This window comes from Patella vulgata, chromosome 6, assembly GCF_932274485.2.
Source record: "Patella vulgata chromosome 6, xgPatVulg1.2, whole genome shotgun sequence".
NCBI lineage: Eukaryota > Metazoa > Mollusca > Gastropoda > Patellidae > Patella > Patella vulgata.
In genome coordinates, this window is record NC_065884.2 from 15,708,020 (window position 1) to 15,729,621 (window position 21,602).

Here is a 21,602-nt window from a genome sequence, read left to right on the forward strand (position 1 = left end):
AAAAACGTTTTGTGAAACTCAACTATCTCAGGTTAGGATGGAATTTTAGTTTAAGACGATTTTAAGGAGATCTAAGTTTTTGTGAAACAGCCCTGATTTTTTGTATTCAGTTTTAGTTTTTCTCTGATTTATATAAATAATATGTCCTAACTTTCTAATTAATACACACGCTTATGTTTTGATTCCTAACTTTTGATTACTTATACACAGGCCGTTTAGATTTTACTTGTTTTTTTTTTACTACATTTCACGTAAATAGTAACTCGTAAAGGTATTAGTTTTTCCTATTTATATTTTCTATTTTATTACTCACAATATTATTATACAACGTTTGGGAAATATTCCTTATTGTATGTCTGTTTTTCATTTTGAGTAAGGGGGTTGGATGGCCGAATGGTTAGCGCGTGCGCGCTGTATCATAAGGTCTGTAATAGAGTCATCTGGCGTGGTTTTGATTCCCCGGTTGTACCGTAACAAGGAGTAGCGTCGCCTGTCCAACCATGGGATTTTCTCCGCTTCCTCCAGATGCTAAAGACCCCTACGCGCAAGCGAATTATTGAAATAAAATTGAACCATGTTAGTCCCGACTGGACCTAGGTTTGTGTCGAGTGGACGTTACCCCCCCTCTCTCTCTCTCTCTCTCTCTCTCTCATTTTTAGTAAAGTATTGGACTGGCCGTGCATAACGTTTTTGTGCGTTTTTGTTCTTTGCACGTGTATATGCTTATGTTAGGTATTTAAAGATCAACCTATGTGAATTCTGCCCTCTTATCCTTTAGTATAGATCATTATACTGTATATTATTATAATACATATTGCTTGTTTAACCTGAGACTATGTATAGCTTGTTTTACCCGTGACTGTGTGATTTGTATTGGTAATTGTTGGTAGCTCCAAGGACCCTTTTATCTGGAATTGGTCAATATTTGGTGAAAATTTGAATTCTTAGAAAATTGTTTAAAATATAATACGACACACCAAAAATATTCGAACTTTTATCTTGGTAGAAACATTTGACGTGGATTCATTTAATAATAAATTTTACATGGCTTGCAATTGATTTTGTTTATTTGAACATATTTCTAGAGAATCAAACAATACATAAGATGTTTTAAAAACATGTCAAACATGCAAACTACAACTTTTCTTTCGCCATCCAGGAAGTTATTGCATGACAGGTGTCTCGAAAACACTTCCGGTGGCGACAGAAAACATTATCGGTAACAAAAAAGTTACCGATTTGCACCATGAAACATATGAACATTGTATTATACATATCTGGAAATAAATAATTAACCTAGAACCAATAAACTGAAATTAATAAGGCAAAAAATCTTTAAAAAAGATCCTGACTAAAGTGGTTATTTCTCGACAATCTATATGTTCATTAGAATAAAATATCATAATGTGAAACGAATGCTAAATATAATTCACTTCAAAAAATATTTGTTTTGAAAGCCGAAAATACAGGGTTTTTTTGCCAAAAATGACATTACTTCCGTTGAGAATGAAAATGTAAAATTAGATTTAGGAAATCAGAAACGTCATATGGCATCACATGGTGAAAATTTTTATAAAAATCGAATAATACTTGACACTTTTATAGACCAAAAACCTTGAAAAGTGACTAGTATAAAATCGTCTTTTTCTCTGCAACCGTACAAGTTAGAAATCATTTTGTGGTATCTGCATAATCATATGGGTTCATTCTATTTGTTCATTGGAATCAAATATCATAATTTTAAAAACATATAAAAAAAGACTCATTTTAATAAAATATCTGTTTTTAAAGCTAATAATACAGTTTTTGCCCAAATGACGTCATTTCCGGTGACAGTGAAAGTGTTAAATATTTTTGACCTGGTCAAATTTTGCATTATTTTATCAAATAGTAAAACAAAATTGAAAATCGAATAATAATTGACTATTTTACAGGCAAAATAATGTGAAAAATGACGCATGCAAAACGGCCTGTTTCTCGGCAACTGCTTATATTACAGACTAATTTTCACTAGCATTCTCTTTGTATGGATTATTGCTACGAGTTTATAAAAGTTACGAAGAAATATTTGAAAATATGAAGACGCTGATTTTACAGTTTTTTTTCACTTTTTAATCGATATAGGCCGAAAACAAAATCGAAATTAAAAGAACTGAGTCCGATGTTTAAAGGGCACACCCTTTCAGTTATACCAGATTTGAAAATAAAATAATATTTGCTTTTAAAAAGTGGTACCGAACTTTCAAAATTGTATTTTTTGGTAAAATTATGTCACTTCCATTGCGGACAGGAAACTTTATCGGTAACATGAAAAATGACATTTCGGAAAACGGACCTTATGAACTTTCTAATATACAAATCGAACAATAAATAATTACTCTAGGACTGAAAAACTGAATTAGCCAATGGTACTGAACTTTCAAAATTGTAGTTTTTGGTAAAATTATGCCACTTCAATTGCGAATAGGAAACTTTTCGGTGACATGAAAAATGACATTTCGGAAAATGGACCTTATGAACTTTCTATAATACAAATCGAACAATAAATAATTACTCTAGGACCGAAAAACTGAATTAGCCAATGGCGGCTAACGTAAATAACTGAGACAAAAATTGTTGACATTTTTGCTCAAGAAAAATATTTATCAATAAAAAAGTTTTTTTATAAAAATTTTAATTTTCAAAATTTCGCGCATAATATCAGCGAAGATTCGTCGAAAATCAAAAATCTAAAGTACCATAGCTATTTGCCCTGTCTCCGGCTATGTCGATCGCCTATTTCTCGGCAACTGCGCATATTACAATCTAATTTTGACATACATTGTCTTCGTATGCATTAATGCTACAAAATTATGAAAGTTGCGTAGAAATAATTTAAAATATGAAGACAATGAATGGGTTGTAAATAGCTGATTTTTTACTCCTTTTTTTCAACTCAACCTTAAATCAAAATGGCGCAAATGCAAAACTGATATAAAAAAAACCCAAAAAACTAAGCCCGACATATTTTTGCGCCTGTAGTAGGAGCATTCATCTTCATGGATAAGATTTGTAAAAATTAAGATTTTTCCTTAGGAAAAGACCTCCCGACCCGTCAAAATTTAAATTTTAGGCAAAATTACGTCACTTCCGGTGCCGACAGAAAACTTTATAGGTAAAAACAAGTTGAGAATTTGCACCAAGGAGTATATGAGCTTTTGTTTTATACAAATCAGGCAATAAATAATTAATTTAGAACCCATAAACTGTAATAAAAATGCGAACAGTCTTAAAAAGTGATCCTGACGAAATTGGTTATTTCTTCGCAAGAGAAGATGCTAGAAGCTATATTTTGACATATTTATGATCGTATTGATCCAATCTATATTTCCATTGGAATGAAATATCATAATGTTAAACGAATACTAAATATAACTCACTTCCAAAAAATATTTGTTTTGAAGGCTAAAAATACAGTTTTTGATAAAATGACATTACTTCCGGTGAGAATGAAAATGTTAAATTAGTTGTATGAAATCAGAAATGGCATATGCATTAGATAGCGAAAATTTTATGAAAATCGAATAATAATTGACACTGTTATAGACCAAAAACCTTGAAAAGTGACTAGGAGAAAATCGTCTATTTCTCTGCAACCTTACAAGTTAGAACCCATTTTGTGGTATCTGTATTGTCGTATGGGTTCATTCTATTTGTTGATTGAAATTAAATATCATACTTTTCAACAAATAACATATACGACTCATTTGAAAAAAATATCGGTTTTGAAGGCTAGAATTTAGTTTTTGCCCAAATGACGTCACTTCCGGCGACAGTAAAGGTGTTAAAATGATTTAATCTAGTCAATCGTGGCATTAGGAATCAAATGGTGATGGAAAATTGTAAATTGAATAATAATTGATTCTTGTACAGGTAAAATAACACGAAATGTGACTCATGCAGAAATGCCTATTTCTCGGCAACTGCTGATATTACAAACTAATTTTGACATACATTCTCTTGGTATGGGTTATTGCTACGAGGTTATGGAAGTTACGATGAAATATTTCGAAATATGAAGACGGTGGATGGGTTGTAAATAGCTTATTTTTACACCTTTTTTCGCCTTTTAATCTAAATGGCCCGAAAACGAAATCGAAATTAAAAAAAAATGAGCCCGATGTTTTGTGCGCCTTTACAGGGCGCACCCTTTCAGTTAAATCAGATTTGAAAAAAAATGATATTTGCTTTCAAAAAGTTGTACCGAACTGTCAAAATCTGTCAATATTGTAGTTTTTGCTGATTTTACATCACTTCCGTTGCCGTCAGGAATCTTTACCGGTAACAAAAAAAAATGACATTTTGGACCACGCAGCATATGAACTTTCTTTTGTACAAATCGAATAATAAATAATTAATCTAGGACTGAAAAACTGAATTAGCCAATGGCGGCCAAGGAAAATTACGGACACAAAAAATGTTGACATTTTTAGTCAAATCAGATAACTCTTCAACCCTGGTTAAAATGCCATATAAAAATATTCATAAATAAAAAAGTTTTTTGTAAAATTTTTAATTTTCGAAATTTGGCGCTTAATATCTACGAAGATTCGTCGACAATCAAAAATCAAAAGTATCACAGCTATGTGCCTGGTCTCTATGGCGGGGTATCGGGTTCAAAATGCAATCTAGAGTAAAAAGCAGAAAGTCAACAGTAAAAAGCAGAAAGTCAACAGTAAAAAAGCAGAAAGTCAACAGTAAAAAGCAGAAAGTCAACAGTAAAAAGTAGAAAATCTAAAGTAAACGGGAAAATTCTTATCTAAAAGGGTATTTTTATGGTGAAAACCTATAAATTTATGTACTTAGTCTGCAGAAACATCAAGCTTTTCAACTTTCATGGGCATAATTTCTACTATCAACTTTTGACTTTCGACTTTCCGCTTTCTACTTTCTACTTACAACTTTTGACTCTCGACTTTCCACTAATACTGTCGTTATGTCGTGTTGACGGGTTATGAAAATGGCGAAAAATTACATGGCCACTATCAGCCACCATAGTATTGGAGAAAATCTGCGTTAGAAAATCGTGAGTAGATAATCTGAAGTGGAAAGTCGAGAGTTAAAAGTTAACAGTAGAAAGTAGAAAGCGAATAGTCGAAAGTCAAAAGTTGATAGTATACTATTCAAAAAAAGTAAGGGATATTTGATTTTGGGGGCATAATACTAAAATATGCAAATTACTACGAAAAAAGTCACTATAGAACCTAACAGAAGAAACATGCAGGTGATGCTTGGGATCATCATGGGGGTCCAACCCAAGATTTGCACGACTCTGACTTTGAATGTTACAGTCATTGTGGCATTGAATTCCAGGGTGGAAACATCAGTTTAATTGTTTTAGTGACCAGAAAACAAATTTTGATATGCGTCGGCTTACTCAAAATAAAAGGTTACGTGCCCTTGGCATGCTACAGATCGGCAGGCTATGGTCCAGATACCGTGATACACAATCTGTACAGGACAGACCACGCTCAGGTCGACCAAGGGCGACAACTCAAGCCCAGGATCGATTTATCCGTACCTTGGCCTTGAGAAATCGTGTCATCACAGCAAATCAGATCAGCGCTCGTCTTCAAACAGACACTGGTGTGAGAGTGAGTGGCCAGACGATTCGGAATCGACTGCATAGGGGTCACCTTCGCGCCCGACGTCCTCGCGTGATCCCTTGTTTGAGAGATCATCACATTCAGGCAAGACGTCGTTGGTGTAGGGATCGTCAACACTGGGATAATCGACGCTGGAGCAATGTGATGTTTTCAGATGAGTCAAGGTTCACTGTTGATTTTTTGGACAGACGTAGGAGGGTGTGGCGTCGTCGAAACGAGCGCTTCCAAGACGTTAACGTCATCAGACATGATCGATTTGGGGGTGGTTCTGTTATGGTGTGGGGAGGCATCACTGTTGCTGGAAGAACGGCTTTACATGTTGTTGCAGGGCGTGTTACAGGCCAGTACTACCGGGACAACATCTTGGCAGTCCATGTTGTGCCGTTCGCACGACGTCATGGCCGCCGTTTCATCTTCCAGGATGACAACGCAAGATGTCACAGGGCCAGGATCGTTACAGGTTACCTCCAACAACAGAACATCACCACATTACCTTGGCCAGTACTGAGTCCCGACCTCTCCCCCATCGAGCATGTCTGGGACATGCTTGGACAGAGGTTACGTCAACGTCAACAACGTCAACAACGTCCTGCCAATGTCCAAGAACTTGCTGCTGGGTTGCAACAGGAATGGGACAATCTGGACCAAAATGACCTTAGACGTCTCATTAGGAGTATGCCACGTCGGATCAATGCTTGTTTGGCAAACAGCTAGAGGAGGATTTACCCGTTACTGACTTGGTTGTGATGCTGTGGTAACTTTGCTGTTTGACCCCGGGTATCATTTTACCCTTATAATGGTCAGTCTGTGCCTTACTTAGTCTAACGATCATTTGGAATAAATCGATGAATGTGAACTTCATTTCATTTTGTCATTTGTTTCTTCGTCAGTTTCATTAGGTGACTTTAATAACACTTAAAAATCAAATATCCCCTACTTTTTTTGAATAGTATAGAAAGTAGAAATTATGTCATGAAAGTTGAAAAGCTTGATGTTTCTGCAGACTAAGTACATAAATTTATAGGTTTTCACCATAAAAATACCCTTTTAGATAAGAATTTTCGCGTTTACTTTAGATTTTCTACTTTTTACTGTTGACTTTCTGCTTTTTACACTAGATTGCATTTTGAACCCGATACCCCGCCATAGGTCTCAGGCTATGTCAAAATGCATCATATGTTAATACTACGGCATTTTAAAAAAAAACCCAAAAAACCCTGACAACTTCGGTGATTTCGGACATTTCGCATTGTCACAGAATGCCCAAAATAGCTTTAATCTCTAAATCACACCCACTTTCCCAATAAAACCGAAGACATGTAGTTTCTGAGATACAATCAAATTGGAAAAAAAAATAAATAATAAGAATAATCTTAACAAAAACAATACAAGCTACGCAGTGTGAAACCCTAATAATCTTAACAAAAACAATAGTGTTTCACACAAGCTACGAAGTGTGAAACCCTAATTACCCAAAACAACCTGTATTTTGCTTAAAACATCATATTTTTTTGTGGTCTTGCTTAGGCATACATGATTACTATTATATTCACGAGAGGAGATAAAAGCAAGAAAGACAACTCTTATTATCATGTAGCGATTATGGTCTCAGACCATACTAGTAATTCTCTCCCTATTGAGTTCTGTTAAATCCATGGCATTTCTTGGCCTATATCATTTTTTTTTTAAATGTTACCATGATGCTGATCTTAATAACCACAAAGAGTCCAATATAAAAAAAACCCCAAAATTGTCTGATAAAGTGCAGTTTAAATAAAAAAAAATACAGATTGTTTTGGGTAATTAAAGTTATTTTGGGTAAATCTATGGACCAGACGTAGTACAGCAATGTTGTTAACTCGACTGGGCACAATTATTGTTACATAATTTACTCAATTTACGCTTCAGCGTACATGTACCCATTTATACTAAATATGTACAGTTTTCTGCAACATTAACCAGATTTTGTCAGGGAAAAAAATGGGAACCTGGTCTTATAATAGGACTGCATGTTTCCAGAACGTTTCCAAACAATTTGATGAAACTCGTCGACTGACCTCTGTCTTGCTGACAAGAGAGAGAGAGAAATGGGGTTTAACGTCCACTCAACACAAACTAGGTCATTTCGGGACTAACATATGGTTAATTTTATTTCATTAATTCGCTTGCGCGTAGGGGTCTTTAGCAGTGGTAGGAAACCGGAGGACCCGGAGAAAACCCACGAGGTTGGACAGGCGACCCTACTGCTATTGTCACGTACAACCGGGGATTCGAAACCACGCCAGTTGACTCAATGACAGACTTTATGATACAGCGCGCGCACGCTAACCATTCAGCCATCCAACCCCCCTCTTGCTGACAAGCATTTACAAGCCGTGTTGACAGTATTCAACAAAAAAGGGGCATATATTTCTAAAAACATTAATCCGAATTTGAAGAAGAAAAACAGAGTCTTATTGTAATACAAGCATCCCGAAAGTCTCAGAAAATTGTGATCCTTGTCATTTCATATAACAAGTTTCCTGAAAATTTCATATAAATCTGATAAAAACTGTAGCCTCCATTGTGCTGACAAGAAAGTGTGGACAGATTGAAAGGGTGATTACAATATACGTCCACATGACCATGTGGGTGAATACAAATGGGGAATGTTTAACTTACGCAGCTTTTCTCAAAATATTTTGGCATTGTCTGCGATATAACTTTGGTGGAAGCGGACATTAAATTAAGCTTTTTCACACAGAGCATTTTGGCATATTTTGTGCTACTTGGGGTATGACCTTTTTGTCGTATGTCATTCCTTTTGTCGTGGAGCTTCACTGGATATTATTGTGCATGTCAGATAATAACTGGAGCACAGCAGAGAATAGAAAGAGAGAGAGAGAAACAGGGTTTAACATCCACTCGACAAAAACTAGGTGATTTAGGGACTACCATATGATTTAATTGTATTTCAATAATTCGCTTTAAATTGGACGTAGGAGTCTTTAGCAGTGGGAGGACTCGAAGAAAATCAATAAAGTTGGGCAGGCGACACTACTCCTTGTGATCAAAACCAGACCATGTGACTAATTACAGACCTTGTGATTTAATGCACACAGGCTTAACCCTACTACAATCCCACACACCTGCCAGAGAATAACCAGTGCATGCAAGACATTTTTTAAACTTTTTGCATCCCTTAAACATACATTATGCAAGAGCTAAATCTGTCTATTGCAGGTCTTTCTTTATTAATTAGACATTAATTAACCTATCCAGACCATATATAAACTCTAGATGGCATAACTTTCCTTCATGATTTAACGATTAAATGGATAATCGAGACTATGCTGTTTATTGTACTGACTTTAGTAATGATGATCAAGGCTTTGTTCTCGGTTCATTATGGATCATTTTGACTGAAATTTTCAGCATATTGCCTTTACATTATCTAGTTTTTAACTATTATAGTGAGAACTGCCAACTTGTTATCGAACCTCCCATAATGTATCTTTAAGAGGTCGACTGAAAATAGCAGACGATAATTATGTGAACTCGGCACACCACGGGCCAGTTGGTAGTTCAATGTAAAACGGTTAAGCCCAGACGAATGGTTGTGAAACTGAAAAGGCCAATTTGATGTTTAACCAATCTGATTAAAATACAGATCTATATTTCGGTTCGTTTAATAATACTTTCAATGGCCTCTAGTACATGAAGATTTGACCTGTTGTAGTGGGAGGTCGCATCAGGGGTTATACGAGCAGCTTTTGACCCTATGATGTCAGACATTTGATTAACCATTCAGCGTTGATGTTTCTAGTAGGATACAGACTGTTTCATTAGCTAATCCCTCACTCAACCAGAACATGGGGTTATATAACAACGCTTCCAAAACCTAGTTTACCTTAGTAATGACAAGTAAAACGAAATTTTGAACTATAAAAAACGAAACGAAATAGGATCTGTGTTTTAACCAGATTGTCATTGATGTTTAACAAAAGTTTACACCATAAAGTCATAATCTAATTTTTATTTTCCACCATATTATAACAAATCCAATAGCACATGAAAAACAAAAACAGTTTAAAAAATACACACAATATGATGATATTAGGCTGACATATTATAATGTTTATGGTCAGAAAAGTGAATTGTTATATAACACAATATATGAATTACAACTGCATAAAAAAATTTATATTCAAAATAGGCTATAATGTTTTTGGTCAGAAAAAATTAATTTGTTATTTTAACAAATATATATGATCTGCAGCTGCTTGAAAAATTCAATTGCCAAAAATGAGGTTGTCTTCTGTTGCTTCATGAACTGTACATAGGCTTACCGATCTGCTAGAAGATTACATTATCTAGATAGACTTTGATATAATTATTTCCTACTGATTACATCATTTAGAATTTATTTCTTACATGTTTACTGATCTGTTAGAAGATTACATTATCTAGATAGACTTTGATAGAATTATTTCCTACTGATTACATCATTTAGAATGTTTACTGATCTGTTAGAAGATTACATTATCTAGATAGACTTTGATAGAATTATTTCCTACTGTTTACTGATGTACAAGATTACATTATTTAGATAATTTTTGACAGAAACAAGAGTTGTAGCTGGAAAAATGATAGAGTAGTAGTTTTTGGACTTGATGAGATTCCTGCATGAGATTAAAATCAGTATCAATAGTTACCACACAGTATTAAATCATCATTCCTAAATTCATCAAGTTACAATTGATTTGAACAGATTTTACTAATACTCATAATTTCTAGGATATCATTTGGAATAAACATTTTGTATGGTTATTGCTCCAAAAAAGTGAAACAATATTTTGTTTTGACAAGAAGAAAAAAAAATGCATGATAACAGAAGGTGATGATTTATAGAATATGTGTGTGTGTGTGAAACAGCTTGGTCTAACCAGAAGCATGATAATGTGATTAATGTATATAAAATAAAATTAAATATTGCCTTGTAGGTGTATACAGATAACCTACTAGCTATGATATACTGGATTGTAGTGGAATTATCATTTTAACCAAGAAAATACATGTGGTTAACTTTAGTCTATATCATATCAACATAATAATTGACTCCAAGTATTATCCCCCACCCACTCACCCACCCAAAACCCAAAGAATGACAGACTTGAATAGGGCAACATATAATACTGTACAAGGTGTGTACCCCGAAGAATCATATACATCATCTTATTCTTTGTAATGGATCAGTATGTTGACCTTAAGTTTTGCACACACAATCTAATATAAGCATACTAAATATTAGACAATATCATAAAGGAATTGTATATTAGTTCGTGTAATTTAAAGTAACGGTGTATCATTTATATTTTTCGCTAAAATATCAAATTTCTCACGGCTAATAATCCAAGCTATTATATGTACTCAGATTGATTTTTTTATCATTTAATTAAGAAACAAAAACAAAATCAAAATTCATAGAAGCACAAATATATCTAAATAATTTATCAATCATATTCAAATTTATCTGAAATATATTTGCACAAAGCAAACAAACAATAAAATATGAAGATAGATGCATTTATCTTATTGCTTTTTATTTAATGTCTCTTTTGCACAGAATGGCATCTAACTACAATAACTTATTTGGAACTAATATTTTTACATTAAATATTACTACAATAAATTATGATTTAACAAAAGATAATACTTATGACAAGTATGGTGTGGTGGGATATGACTCCCACTGAATTATTATTTAGTTTTTAATAAAGTTGTAGAATGTTGCATAATCTTATTATTAAATGACCATTTTTGATGAAGGAAATGCCCTTGGTAATTAAATTAAAAACTCTGGGCTAATTTTAGTACTATAGAATTCCTTGAAAACTATAATATTGTGAAGGTTGAAACTCTATTAGGAATACCAGTCCATAAAGATTCAATTCCGTTCAGTATTTACGACAAATTGCAAATTCTATCAACCTATGCTACTCCCTACATAAAAACCATGCTGCCATCTTTATTTGCTGTGAACCAAATTGATGGGCCTGTTTTAAATCTGACTGAATGTTATTACTTATGCCAGAAATGAGCATTAAAATTCATATAAATGGCAATAGATCTCAATTAACATATTAAATTTCTTGCTTGCATTAATATCTTCTTCTATGATTAATAACTAAGGAAAGAATTGCTCGGTGTCATAGATAAGGCCATACCAAAAAAATATTCTGGTTCTCAAGACAATCCTTCTTAAAAATGTGATGCAGGAGGAAGGGTTTTTTTTGTTGCGTTTTTATGTACTGGGCTAAATGACTTCTCATAAACATCATGTTTCAAGACACTACATTTATCCGATCACTTTGTTTATAGGAATGTATGATTACCCAGTATGATTTATGATTGTCCATAACATTTATCAGGGATGCATATTTGCTAACTTAGCAAACTGTACATTTGCGGATTCATTCAAATGTTGTTTTATATACATGTAGTTACCTCTTGTAATCTAGGGAAAATATTTACATGTGGTAATTAATAAACAGGTCATAAATGAAACAGAGTTTAACGTCCTACTGTTCTGCTCTGAACTGGGCTAATGAAGACGGGCATACGTCATACATTGTGCGATGAGCGGAAACTTGGCCTGTACAGCGGCACTACAGCCTACTCTTATATCAAATTCTAACTGTAAAGGAATCTTTTACGTGCACACTAATGTGTGCACAGGACTGCGTTTTTTTTTGTCTTATCCAAACGACTGACAAGACGAAACCACGGCAGAAAATCCCTGATAAACTTTCTGGCCAACGAGGGATCGACCAGACCTCCAGGCTAGCGAGCCAACATCTTACTCACTGACCCACCGTGGCTCCATAAACGGGTCATGTGGCTCTTTTTAAGTGACGTGCAATTATCTAAAAACCAGAATATTTTTTTATTTGCCCTGATGAAAAGAATAACATGTCATTGCTATTCTTGTCATCATTTATACCCATATAAATTGTTTTTTTAAGGGTACAATCAAGAACTTATCTTTGATCTGCATTGTCTTAAAATATGGTGACATTTCTTTCTCTTTCTATCATGAGGATAGTAATATTATGCTTAAAACGCTACTGTGATAAAAAAAAAAAAAAAAAAAACCCAACAAAACCCATCCCCACAACCCTACAATTATATCTAATCAAAAACATTTCCATTATCATCTGGTGAACTTTTCACCTTCAAGAAATCTGATTCAGAGAAGGCTCCTCGTCCTCGATGAGTAACAAATGGATTAGGATCAGAGGCAAAAGTTGGTCTAGACAAACCCATGGAATTATTGATGGCCCTTAACTTCAACTTATGCTCCATTTTAAATCTTTCTTCTTCGGCTAACTTCATTTTTTCCATGGCTTCCTGTAACATAAACAAATAAATGATCAACAACCCAAGCCTTGGTATACCAAAAAGTAATTCAAATTTGTTCCCATGGAAATACAAATTTCCAATTAGCAAATGGGCAACTACTATCCTAGGTTTATGTGTGTACAGTTTCATATTTCTAATTGTTTATGAGCAAAGCTCTGGAAACTAAACTGGAACTGAAGGACAGAGCCCATCTCAATATCGGTACTATAACTCTATTCATGATTTTCCAGTTTGGTTTCACCTTGTCAGTGGTGCAGAACAGAAGGCCTGGCAAGAAACAGCGTCTATAATTTTTCGGATGGTACATAAAACCGAAATTCCACATACATGCTGGCCTGCACGTAAAAGAACCCTTGACAGTTGGAATTTGAGAAAGACTTGAAAAAGTCATTAATACTACAAGTTACTCAAAGTATTTCATTTTATCAAATCAAAGTAACTTTTTACTAGATGGGATGGGATATCTTAAAATATCAGTAACATTTAGCTGTTGTGGAGGTTTTGCTTATGATATGATAATGGAAAGTCCTAGGTTTAAATTAATTCATACTGCCTGGGTTAATAATAATAACACTAATAATAATAATAGTGTGGATTTATAATGCACACATTCAATTCGTGTATGCACATGCTAATAGCTGTTCAAGGATCATATATGGTACCGTGACTTACTTTTTTTTAAAATGTAATTCAAAAAACCGATGTGTCAATTGCATTTTTCACTAAAATATTGAATTTCTTTAGGCTTAATTCCTGTTAATATGTACCCGGGTTAATAGCTGTTGGAGGATGTTATACTCACTTTTATTAAGTAATTTAATATATTAAATAATATATTAGAAAATATCATAGAAGAATTGTATACTAGTTCTGTGACTCACTTATCGTGTAATATAAAGCAAGAGTGTGTCATTTGCATTTTTCGCAAAAAAATATCAAATTTCAAAGTGCTTAATCCACGATAATATGTACTCAAATTGATTATTTAACATTTAATTAAGAAAAAAAAAATTAAAATACCAATGCTAGATAATGTCCCAACATAGATCGATGAAATTTCAATTCAACATTATCTTTGTAAATAATGAATGGTATTGAACCATTTTTGGACTGATGCTCCTATTAAAGATTCAACTTTCACAATATTGTAGTTTGCAATTGATTTCTATAGCGCTCTAATGACGCATTGCGATTTTAAGATATTATGATACTAACACTTAGCTGTTTATCAGCATCACTTCTTTCTTGTTCAAGTTCCATCAGACGTTTCTGTGCATCTTGGAATAGTTGTTCTTGTTTCTGTCGTTCGCTTTCTAACCCAGCTCTCTGGTTACGTTCTTGTGCCAATAATTTTTCTTGTTCTTCTTTTAGCTTTTCAAGTTCAGTTCTTTTAGCAAACTCTTCTTCAAGGATTCTGAATAAGAAATGTAAGATCCATCAATATATATCAGACTACAAAAAATAATTTTTGATATAATCTTATGACTCCCTCCATCTTTATAGTTTATGTCATTTGATTGTCCTCTGCCATGTCCAAAATCCAAAATGAAACCTTTGGGTGAATTAGTGAAAATCTCTCCCAGCAAAGCTGGATTAGGGTTAAAAATGTCCCAGCATCACTCGCTACTTATTTGGTCTATCTAGGTATGAAAACCATTTGACTCACAATTTATAATTACTTGGTATAGAAAATTTCGATTAAACATACATTATGCAAGAGCTAAATCTGACTTTTGCAGGTCTTTCTTTAGGCCTGAAATGTTATCTAACTTATTAATTAGACATTAATTAATAAAACAAGACCATAATCAGCTCTCGATGGCATCGGATACTCAAGATTTTAAGTAGATTAGAACGGTTTGCCATTTAAAATTTTTATAAAAATGGGAAAGCGAGGCTAATCCCGAATATACCAGTGACCTGGTCACCACTATGCACATATCTTGTCAAAACTACAAACAGTAATAACTTGGCTCAGAATGAAGTAATTTTAATGAAATTTGCAATATTTTCATTTTACTTTATCTATTTTTGAGCTATTATAGCAAGAATGGTCAGTTCTTTATATAAATTGTACATAATGTATCTTTAAACAACATCTTACCTGGCCTGAAGATTTCTGACAATTTCTTCATCTCTTTTGGCCTGACGTTCTTCTTCTAACAATCTTTCTAACTGATTCTTTATTTCTTCCAATTCTCTCAATCTTTCTTGTTCAGCTAATCTTAAAGCTTCTTCATCTTTCAGTTTGGCTTCGATCTCACCTCGTGCCTGTTAATAAAGAAAACATAGGTTGCCTGGCAACAAAACATACCCACCAGCAACTAATAAAGGTTATCTCTGAGTTTTTAAAGTCAAGGGCATAAACTCAGTGAATAATTGATGCACGGCCTTGAATTTTTGTTAAGGATCATGTCTATGAATAGTTGAACTAGTTCAGTAAGTTTTAACCAGCGGCTGCCAGGCAGGATACGCCCACATTTTCAGAGATGGATAGAGAACAAGCTAAAACGAAAGTGATTTTTCCTACAATCAAGGGCCATAATTCTGGAAATTACAACTCGATATGCGCAAATATCGAAAGGAACCGAGATCTTTGGGTTATAAACTTACATTTCAAGTTTCAACAAAATCGGATAAAAATTGTGACCTCTATAGGGTCCACAACCTTGATATACCATATTTCGAACTCAGTTGCCTTAGGGTTTAACGGTGATATAATAATACGGTTTTTTAAATCAGATAAAAATTATGACCTCTATAGGGTCCACAAGCTAAAAACGTGATTTTTCGTACAATCAGGGGCCATAATTCATGAAGTTACGGTCCGATATGCGCGAATATCGACAGAAACCAAGATCTTTGGGTTATAAACTTACATTTCAAGTTTCAACAAAATCGGATAAAAATTGTGACCTCTATAGGGTCCACAACCTTGATATACCCTATACTTACGCTATTTGAGAACGAAGGGCGGCCATTTTGTCTGTCAGTTTTGGGCCAATTTTCACGAAATTCGAACTCAGATGTCCTTAAGGTGTAACGGTGATATATTAATACGTTTATTTAAATCGGATAAAAATTATGACCTCTATAGCGTCCCCAAGCTTAAAACACGATTTTTTGTACAATCAGGGGCCATAATTCAGGAAGTTACGTTCCGATATGCATGAATATTGAAGGAACCAAGATCTTTGGATTATAAGCATACATTTCAAGTTTAAACCAAATTGGATAAAAATTGTGACCTCTACAGTGTTCACAAGCTAAAAACGTGATTTTTCGTACAATCAGGGGCCATAATCCATGAAGTTACAGTCCAATACATGCCAATATCGAAAGGAACCGAGATCTTAGGGTCATAAACCTATATTTCAAGTTTCATTGAAATTGGATAAAAATTGTGACCTGTAGACTGTTCACAAATTTGATCAAACAACTGGCGACTGAATGTTATGTATTCATCAAATTTGGTTTGATCTTTTTGTGTATGGAAATTTAACACATTAAGTAGTAACCGGTAATCAGTTTGCACAATTTAGTAATTCTGCAGGGGCATGTTCAGGTACTTGGGACAAGTTGGAGACAACATCAAGTGTGAGATCTGGGTGAGTACCCGGAGACAAGATTTCTGCTCATTTAGATGCAAACAGGTATAGGATTAGAGTGGACCGAGGCTAAAATGGCGGGAATGCTTTCTTACGTTTGTTTATTCAAAGTTATTTTGATGAATGTACAAGTACAAAATACACTCTGCGTGAGTAGGAGAGGGTCCACCACCCACTGGACACCCGTCTGTTCTGACAGCTACATGATGCCAGGGTAAATACATGTACAGTAAAAGGGGCATAAATCAGTGTGACAGAAATGGAGCAGATTGACACAGCTCACCAAATATTTCTACGTGAAAGTTATTTTTAGTCTTTCGCTCCCTTTCCCCCCTTTTGCATGATGATTTTTGTTGACTTTTTGGTGTAGAATCGAAGAAATGGGTTTGAAAATATATTTCCTGCCAGGTTTTGGTGAATATTCATGATTTTGAGGTGGAATGATAGAAGAGCTGAGAGGTTGGTTAGGTTGCATGAAACCTCATTTGTATGAAATTACAAGTCTTGAAATTTGTGTAACCTATATGCATAGCCTAATAATGAGCCAATACTAGTGGGCATAGGCTAGGTCTCCAAGGTAACAGAGCATTGGGTTAGGGTTATCATATAGAAGTAGTGGTGACTTGGACAATACAAAGTGAAAGGTAAAAATTAACGATCAACGTTCGGATATCTGAGCTGAAATTCAATCTGGTGAAGATGGTACTGTGTTGAGAAATGGTGCATGTTTTCAGTAAAATACAGTAACTTACAAGTTTCTCTGATTGTAGTTCTTGCATACGCTTTTCAAGCAATTCTTGATCTTGTAAATTTCTCTGAAGTATATAAATCATAGAATATTTGTTAAAATATTTATCCCAATTATCAAATATCCCATATGTCTTTTCAAGCTTGAAAAAGTACAAGTAGAATAAAATATATAGATTTATGAAAGAGCATCTATTTATTTCATTCAAAATCTTCAATTTAAAGTAGCTAAGTCTCTAACTCAATTCTTATCTGGAGAGTGTGTGCAATAAATACTTTCGGTGTAGACTGGAATAAACAGAGGCTAGAGATTGCCATTCGATTGAGACTTCTGACTTATTTCGCCGCTCATAACTGATTTTAAAATTACAAGGTCAATTTCAAGGTCTCAAATATTAGCGATTTAGCTCCTTTAAATCTTTTTACATTAAAGTATATGGGTATCCATGTGTCCCCATGCCTCGATCTTTTGGTTCTTTCTGCAAAATCTAACTGCAATCACATGGCACACTAGTAAGTCCGTATAACACTGACTTACTAACCAGTACGGGATAAATTTATCCCAGAGCAGGCTGAGAAAGATTAAGATTATCCAGTCAAGTTTTCCCCATGGCAAAGAGTAAACCAAGGAAGGCTGTTAGCAAAATTTCCTACTATAAATAAATTGAGGACAAAACTCAGGTAATTTGATGAAAATAACATTTATCTACTGGGTAAAAATTATGAAATCTGATTAGAGTTGCCTTTGAATAAAATGGTTTAGCTTCCTTAATTGTAAATGCATTTAGGTAGTACATATGTAAAGTCACACTGAACCAAATTTGGCAATGTTCCAATTAGGGTGAAACACATATTATATAATGCTGTATTATATTACAGAAGTTCATTTTTTTAATTTTAAAAAATATTCAGAAATGAACAAAAGATATAGGAAGTAACAATGGGTTTTATAGGTTATTATTATTTGAAAAGGTCGACCTAACAACTATTAGTTATGTGACAATTGTTCTCTTTTATCTGCAGTGGCATTAACAAAATTTTGACAATCAAACATACATTATTATGCAAGAGCTAAATCTGCCTATTGCAGTTCTTTCTTTAGGCCTGAAATGTTATCTAAATTATTAATTAGACATTAACTAACTTATCCAGACCATAATCAACTCTTGATGTCATTGCTAACCTGCTATATATAGGATCCGATTTACTGCTCAACTTTCATTCATGATTAAAACATGAAATGGATCATCAAGACTACATGTATGTTTTTTATCATACAGACTTTAGTAATGATGAACAAAGCTAGGCCGAAAATTCAATTGCTAAATTCTCGGTTCAGAGTGGATCAATTTGAAAGAAATTTTTATCTAGTTTTTAACTATTATAGTGAGAACTGCCAGCTCTTTATCTAATCTCCCATAATGTATCTTTAACGAATGAAATATTTAAAGGAAATGAATAAAATGATTGACTGTAAAAAAATTATCACGATATATCAACTACAATCTGGTTAAAACACAGATCCTATTTCATTTCGTTTTTAGTTTAGTTCAAAATTTTGTTTGACTTGTCTTTACTACACTTGGATCTGGAAGAGTTGTTATTTAACTCGTGTTCTAAATGGTGTCAGGGATAAGCCAATGAAATGGTCTGTTACGGCGAGCTTTAGGCGTGTTTTGCATGGAACTGTGGGTAATCCACTAGTAACATCAATGCTGATTGGTTAATCAAATTTCTGACGTCATAGAGTCATAGGTCATAAGTCGGTCTTTTGACCCCTGACGTGACCTATGGCTATAACTTGTCAGATCTTCATTAAGTGTAGGCCATCGAAAGTATAAAAAAAATGAAACGAAATATAGATCTGTATTTTAATCACATTGTATCAACTATTGAATAATAAAATATTATTTTGGAAAAACATATGACAATCAGTATACCATAACAGGACCAGTTTTATTAGACCATTTCCATTACCGCGATTCATTCACATTTCAACTGTGAGCTATTCTGCATCAAATATATCTATATGTATACAAATGAAATGAAAAGAAATTGGGCATAACGTCTTACTTTTCTGCTCCAACAGGGCTAATGAAGACGAACATATACCATGAGGGAAATTTTTTCCAGGACAGAGGCATTTCAGCATACTCTTTCGTTTAATTCGAACTGTCCAGGGATATTTTACGTGCATGCTACGGAGTACACAGGATCTAAGTTTTTCGTTACATCCAAGTGACACAGCCCTGTTTCTTGCCAGATGCTCAAGTCCTGCACTACTGACCAGGGGAAACCACTCAGGGAAAATTTTTCCAGGACAGTGGAGTTTCAGCATAGTCTTTTGTTGAATTCGAACTGTCCAGGGATATTTTACGTGCATGCTACGGAGTACACAGGATCTAAATTTTTCTTTACATCCAAGTGACACAGCCCTGTTTCTTGCCAGACGCTCAAGTCCTGCACTACTGACCAGGGGAAACCACTCAGAAGAAACCCAAGGAACTATTTCAAACCAACATTAGGATCAATCCTGGGATCAGTTGATAGGGGAACTACCTTACCAATCTATGTTCCTCCAATTCCCTTTGTTGTCTTTCAATCAATTCCTTCTCTTGTTGTTTCTTTAACTCATCTTCAGCTGTTGCTTTTCTTCTTTCTTCTCTCTCTCTCTTTCTGTCAATCCATCCTTGTTTTACAAAACTTATATCATCAGCACTGTATTCAATAGCTTTTTGTATGGCTAGAATATATAACATAGGTAAAATTGAATTAAGAGAAATATTTAAATTTCTTTAATAATGTATTATATACTCTTGGCTTAATTTTACATTTATTTGTGGAACAACATTGAATCAAAGACGATCCATTTTAAAAACCACAAAATTCATGCTAATCTGGTAGAATTTCAAAACATTCCATGGGACATATTTATCAGTTAGGACTGACTGACTGGCGTTCGATATATTTACATACCATATAAGAATTTCAAAGAATTTAATCCTTAAATGTAATCAATATAGTTCCATTTTTAATTTTTATGTCTAAAAAGCACCTAAAAATATATTTTTAGTAATTAGGATGAAATTGAAATTTGTCAATATTGAAAACCCATCATAAGAACCACTATTATTTTGACTGTAGCCATACATGCAAGTTCAACTTTTGACAAGAAATGTGATCACATTAGATAACCGTTAGATAATTGTGATTACAAAAAAAAAACAAAAAAAAATTGATTTAAAATTGGTTTAAGATCCATTCCAGGGCTGCCACTTCAAAATTTTCACTGTTGGCCATTTTTGATAACGCATGAGACTTTGCAAAATAAATTCATATTTCAAGTTCCTTATTGATGGTAGGGTATTATGAATTCACATGTCATGTATTCACATGTCATGTATTCACATGTACATGAATTCACATACCACTTTGTCAGCATGGTGTACACAAAAAATTAAACTTTGGACTCAAGACTGAAATATTAGTAAGGCTTAGGATAGTTAATTATTAATGAAATATTCCATGGATCCATTCGACACAACTATATCATTTCAAGACTATCATATGGTACCGTTTTATTTCAATAATTCATTTGCACTTAAAATTACTGGTCTTTAGCAATGACCAGAAACCTGGGGAGCCTACTCTTTTTCAAGTACAAACTTGTTTCAAGCAGAGAGAGAGAAATGGGGTTTAACATCCACATGATACAAACTAGGTGACTTCGAGACTAACTTATGGAGGGTCGGACACAGAAAGAAAGGGGGTGTCAAAATTGCATCGGTGGAAGGTTTACCAATTGTGCATATCAGGGAATCTATATATTAAGACACAATAATGTTATAGCCTTAAAACTCCTATTATACACAAAAACTAATGTGATACTAAACAACCTAGAGGTATATAAATCAACATTTCTGACATGAACTTTACACGAGTGATTAGTTTTACAATTAATAAATCCAAATATGACCACTACCAGGAAAGAAAGGTACATAGTGTACATTGTGACCTACAGATAGAGAGAGAGATATGGGGTATAACATCCACTCGACACAAACTAGGTCATTTCGGGACTAACATATGGTTTAATTTTATTTCAATAATGCGCTTGCGCATAGGGGTCTTTAGCAGTGGGAGGAAACCGGAGGACCCGGAGAAAACCCACGAGGTTGGACAGGCGACCCCACTCCTTGTC

At 34.1% G+C, this 21,602-nt stretch overlaps 1 protein-coding gene across 1 annotated transcript in view; it reads right to left on the reverse strand.

Annotated features, from left to right (window-relative positions):
* Positions 1–9,647: 9,647 nt before the first annotated feature.
* The window catches only part of LOC126823566 (switch-associated protein 70), a 24,343-nt gene continuing 12,388 nt past the window's right edge, over positions 9,648–21,602 (reverse strand). Inside the window, exons 5-9 of the mRNA XM_050552470.2 lie at positions 19,966–20,144; positions 17,407–17,469; positions 15,151–15,317; positions 14,262–14,460; positions 9,648–13,034 (exon numbers count right to left, since the gene is read on the reverse strand). Of these exons, the coding sequence (XP_050408427.1) occupies positions 12,816–13,034; positions 14,262–14,460; positions 15,151–15,317; positions 17,407–17,469; positions 19,966–20,144 (827 nt within the window). The 3' untranslated portion in view covers positions 9,648–12,815. The remainder of the gene's footprint in view (positions 13,035–14,261; positions 14,461–15,150; positions 15,318–17,406; positions 17,470–19,965; positions 20,145–21,602) is intronic.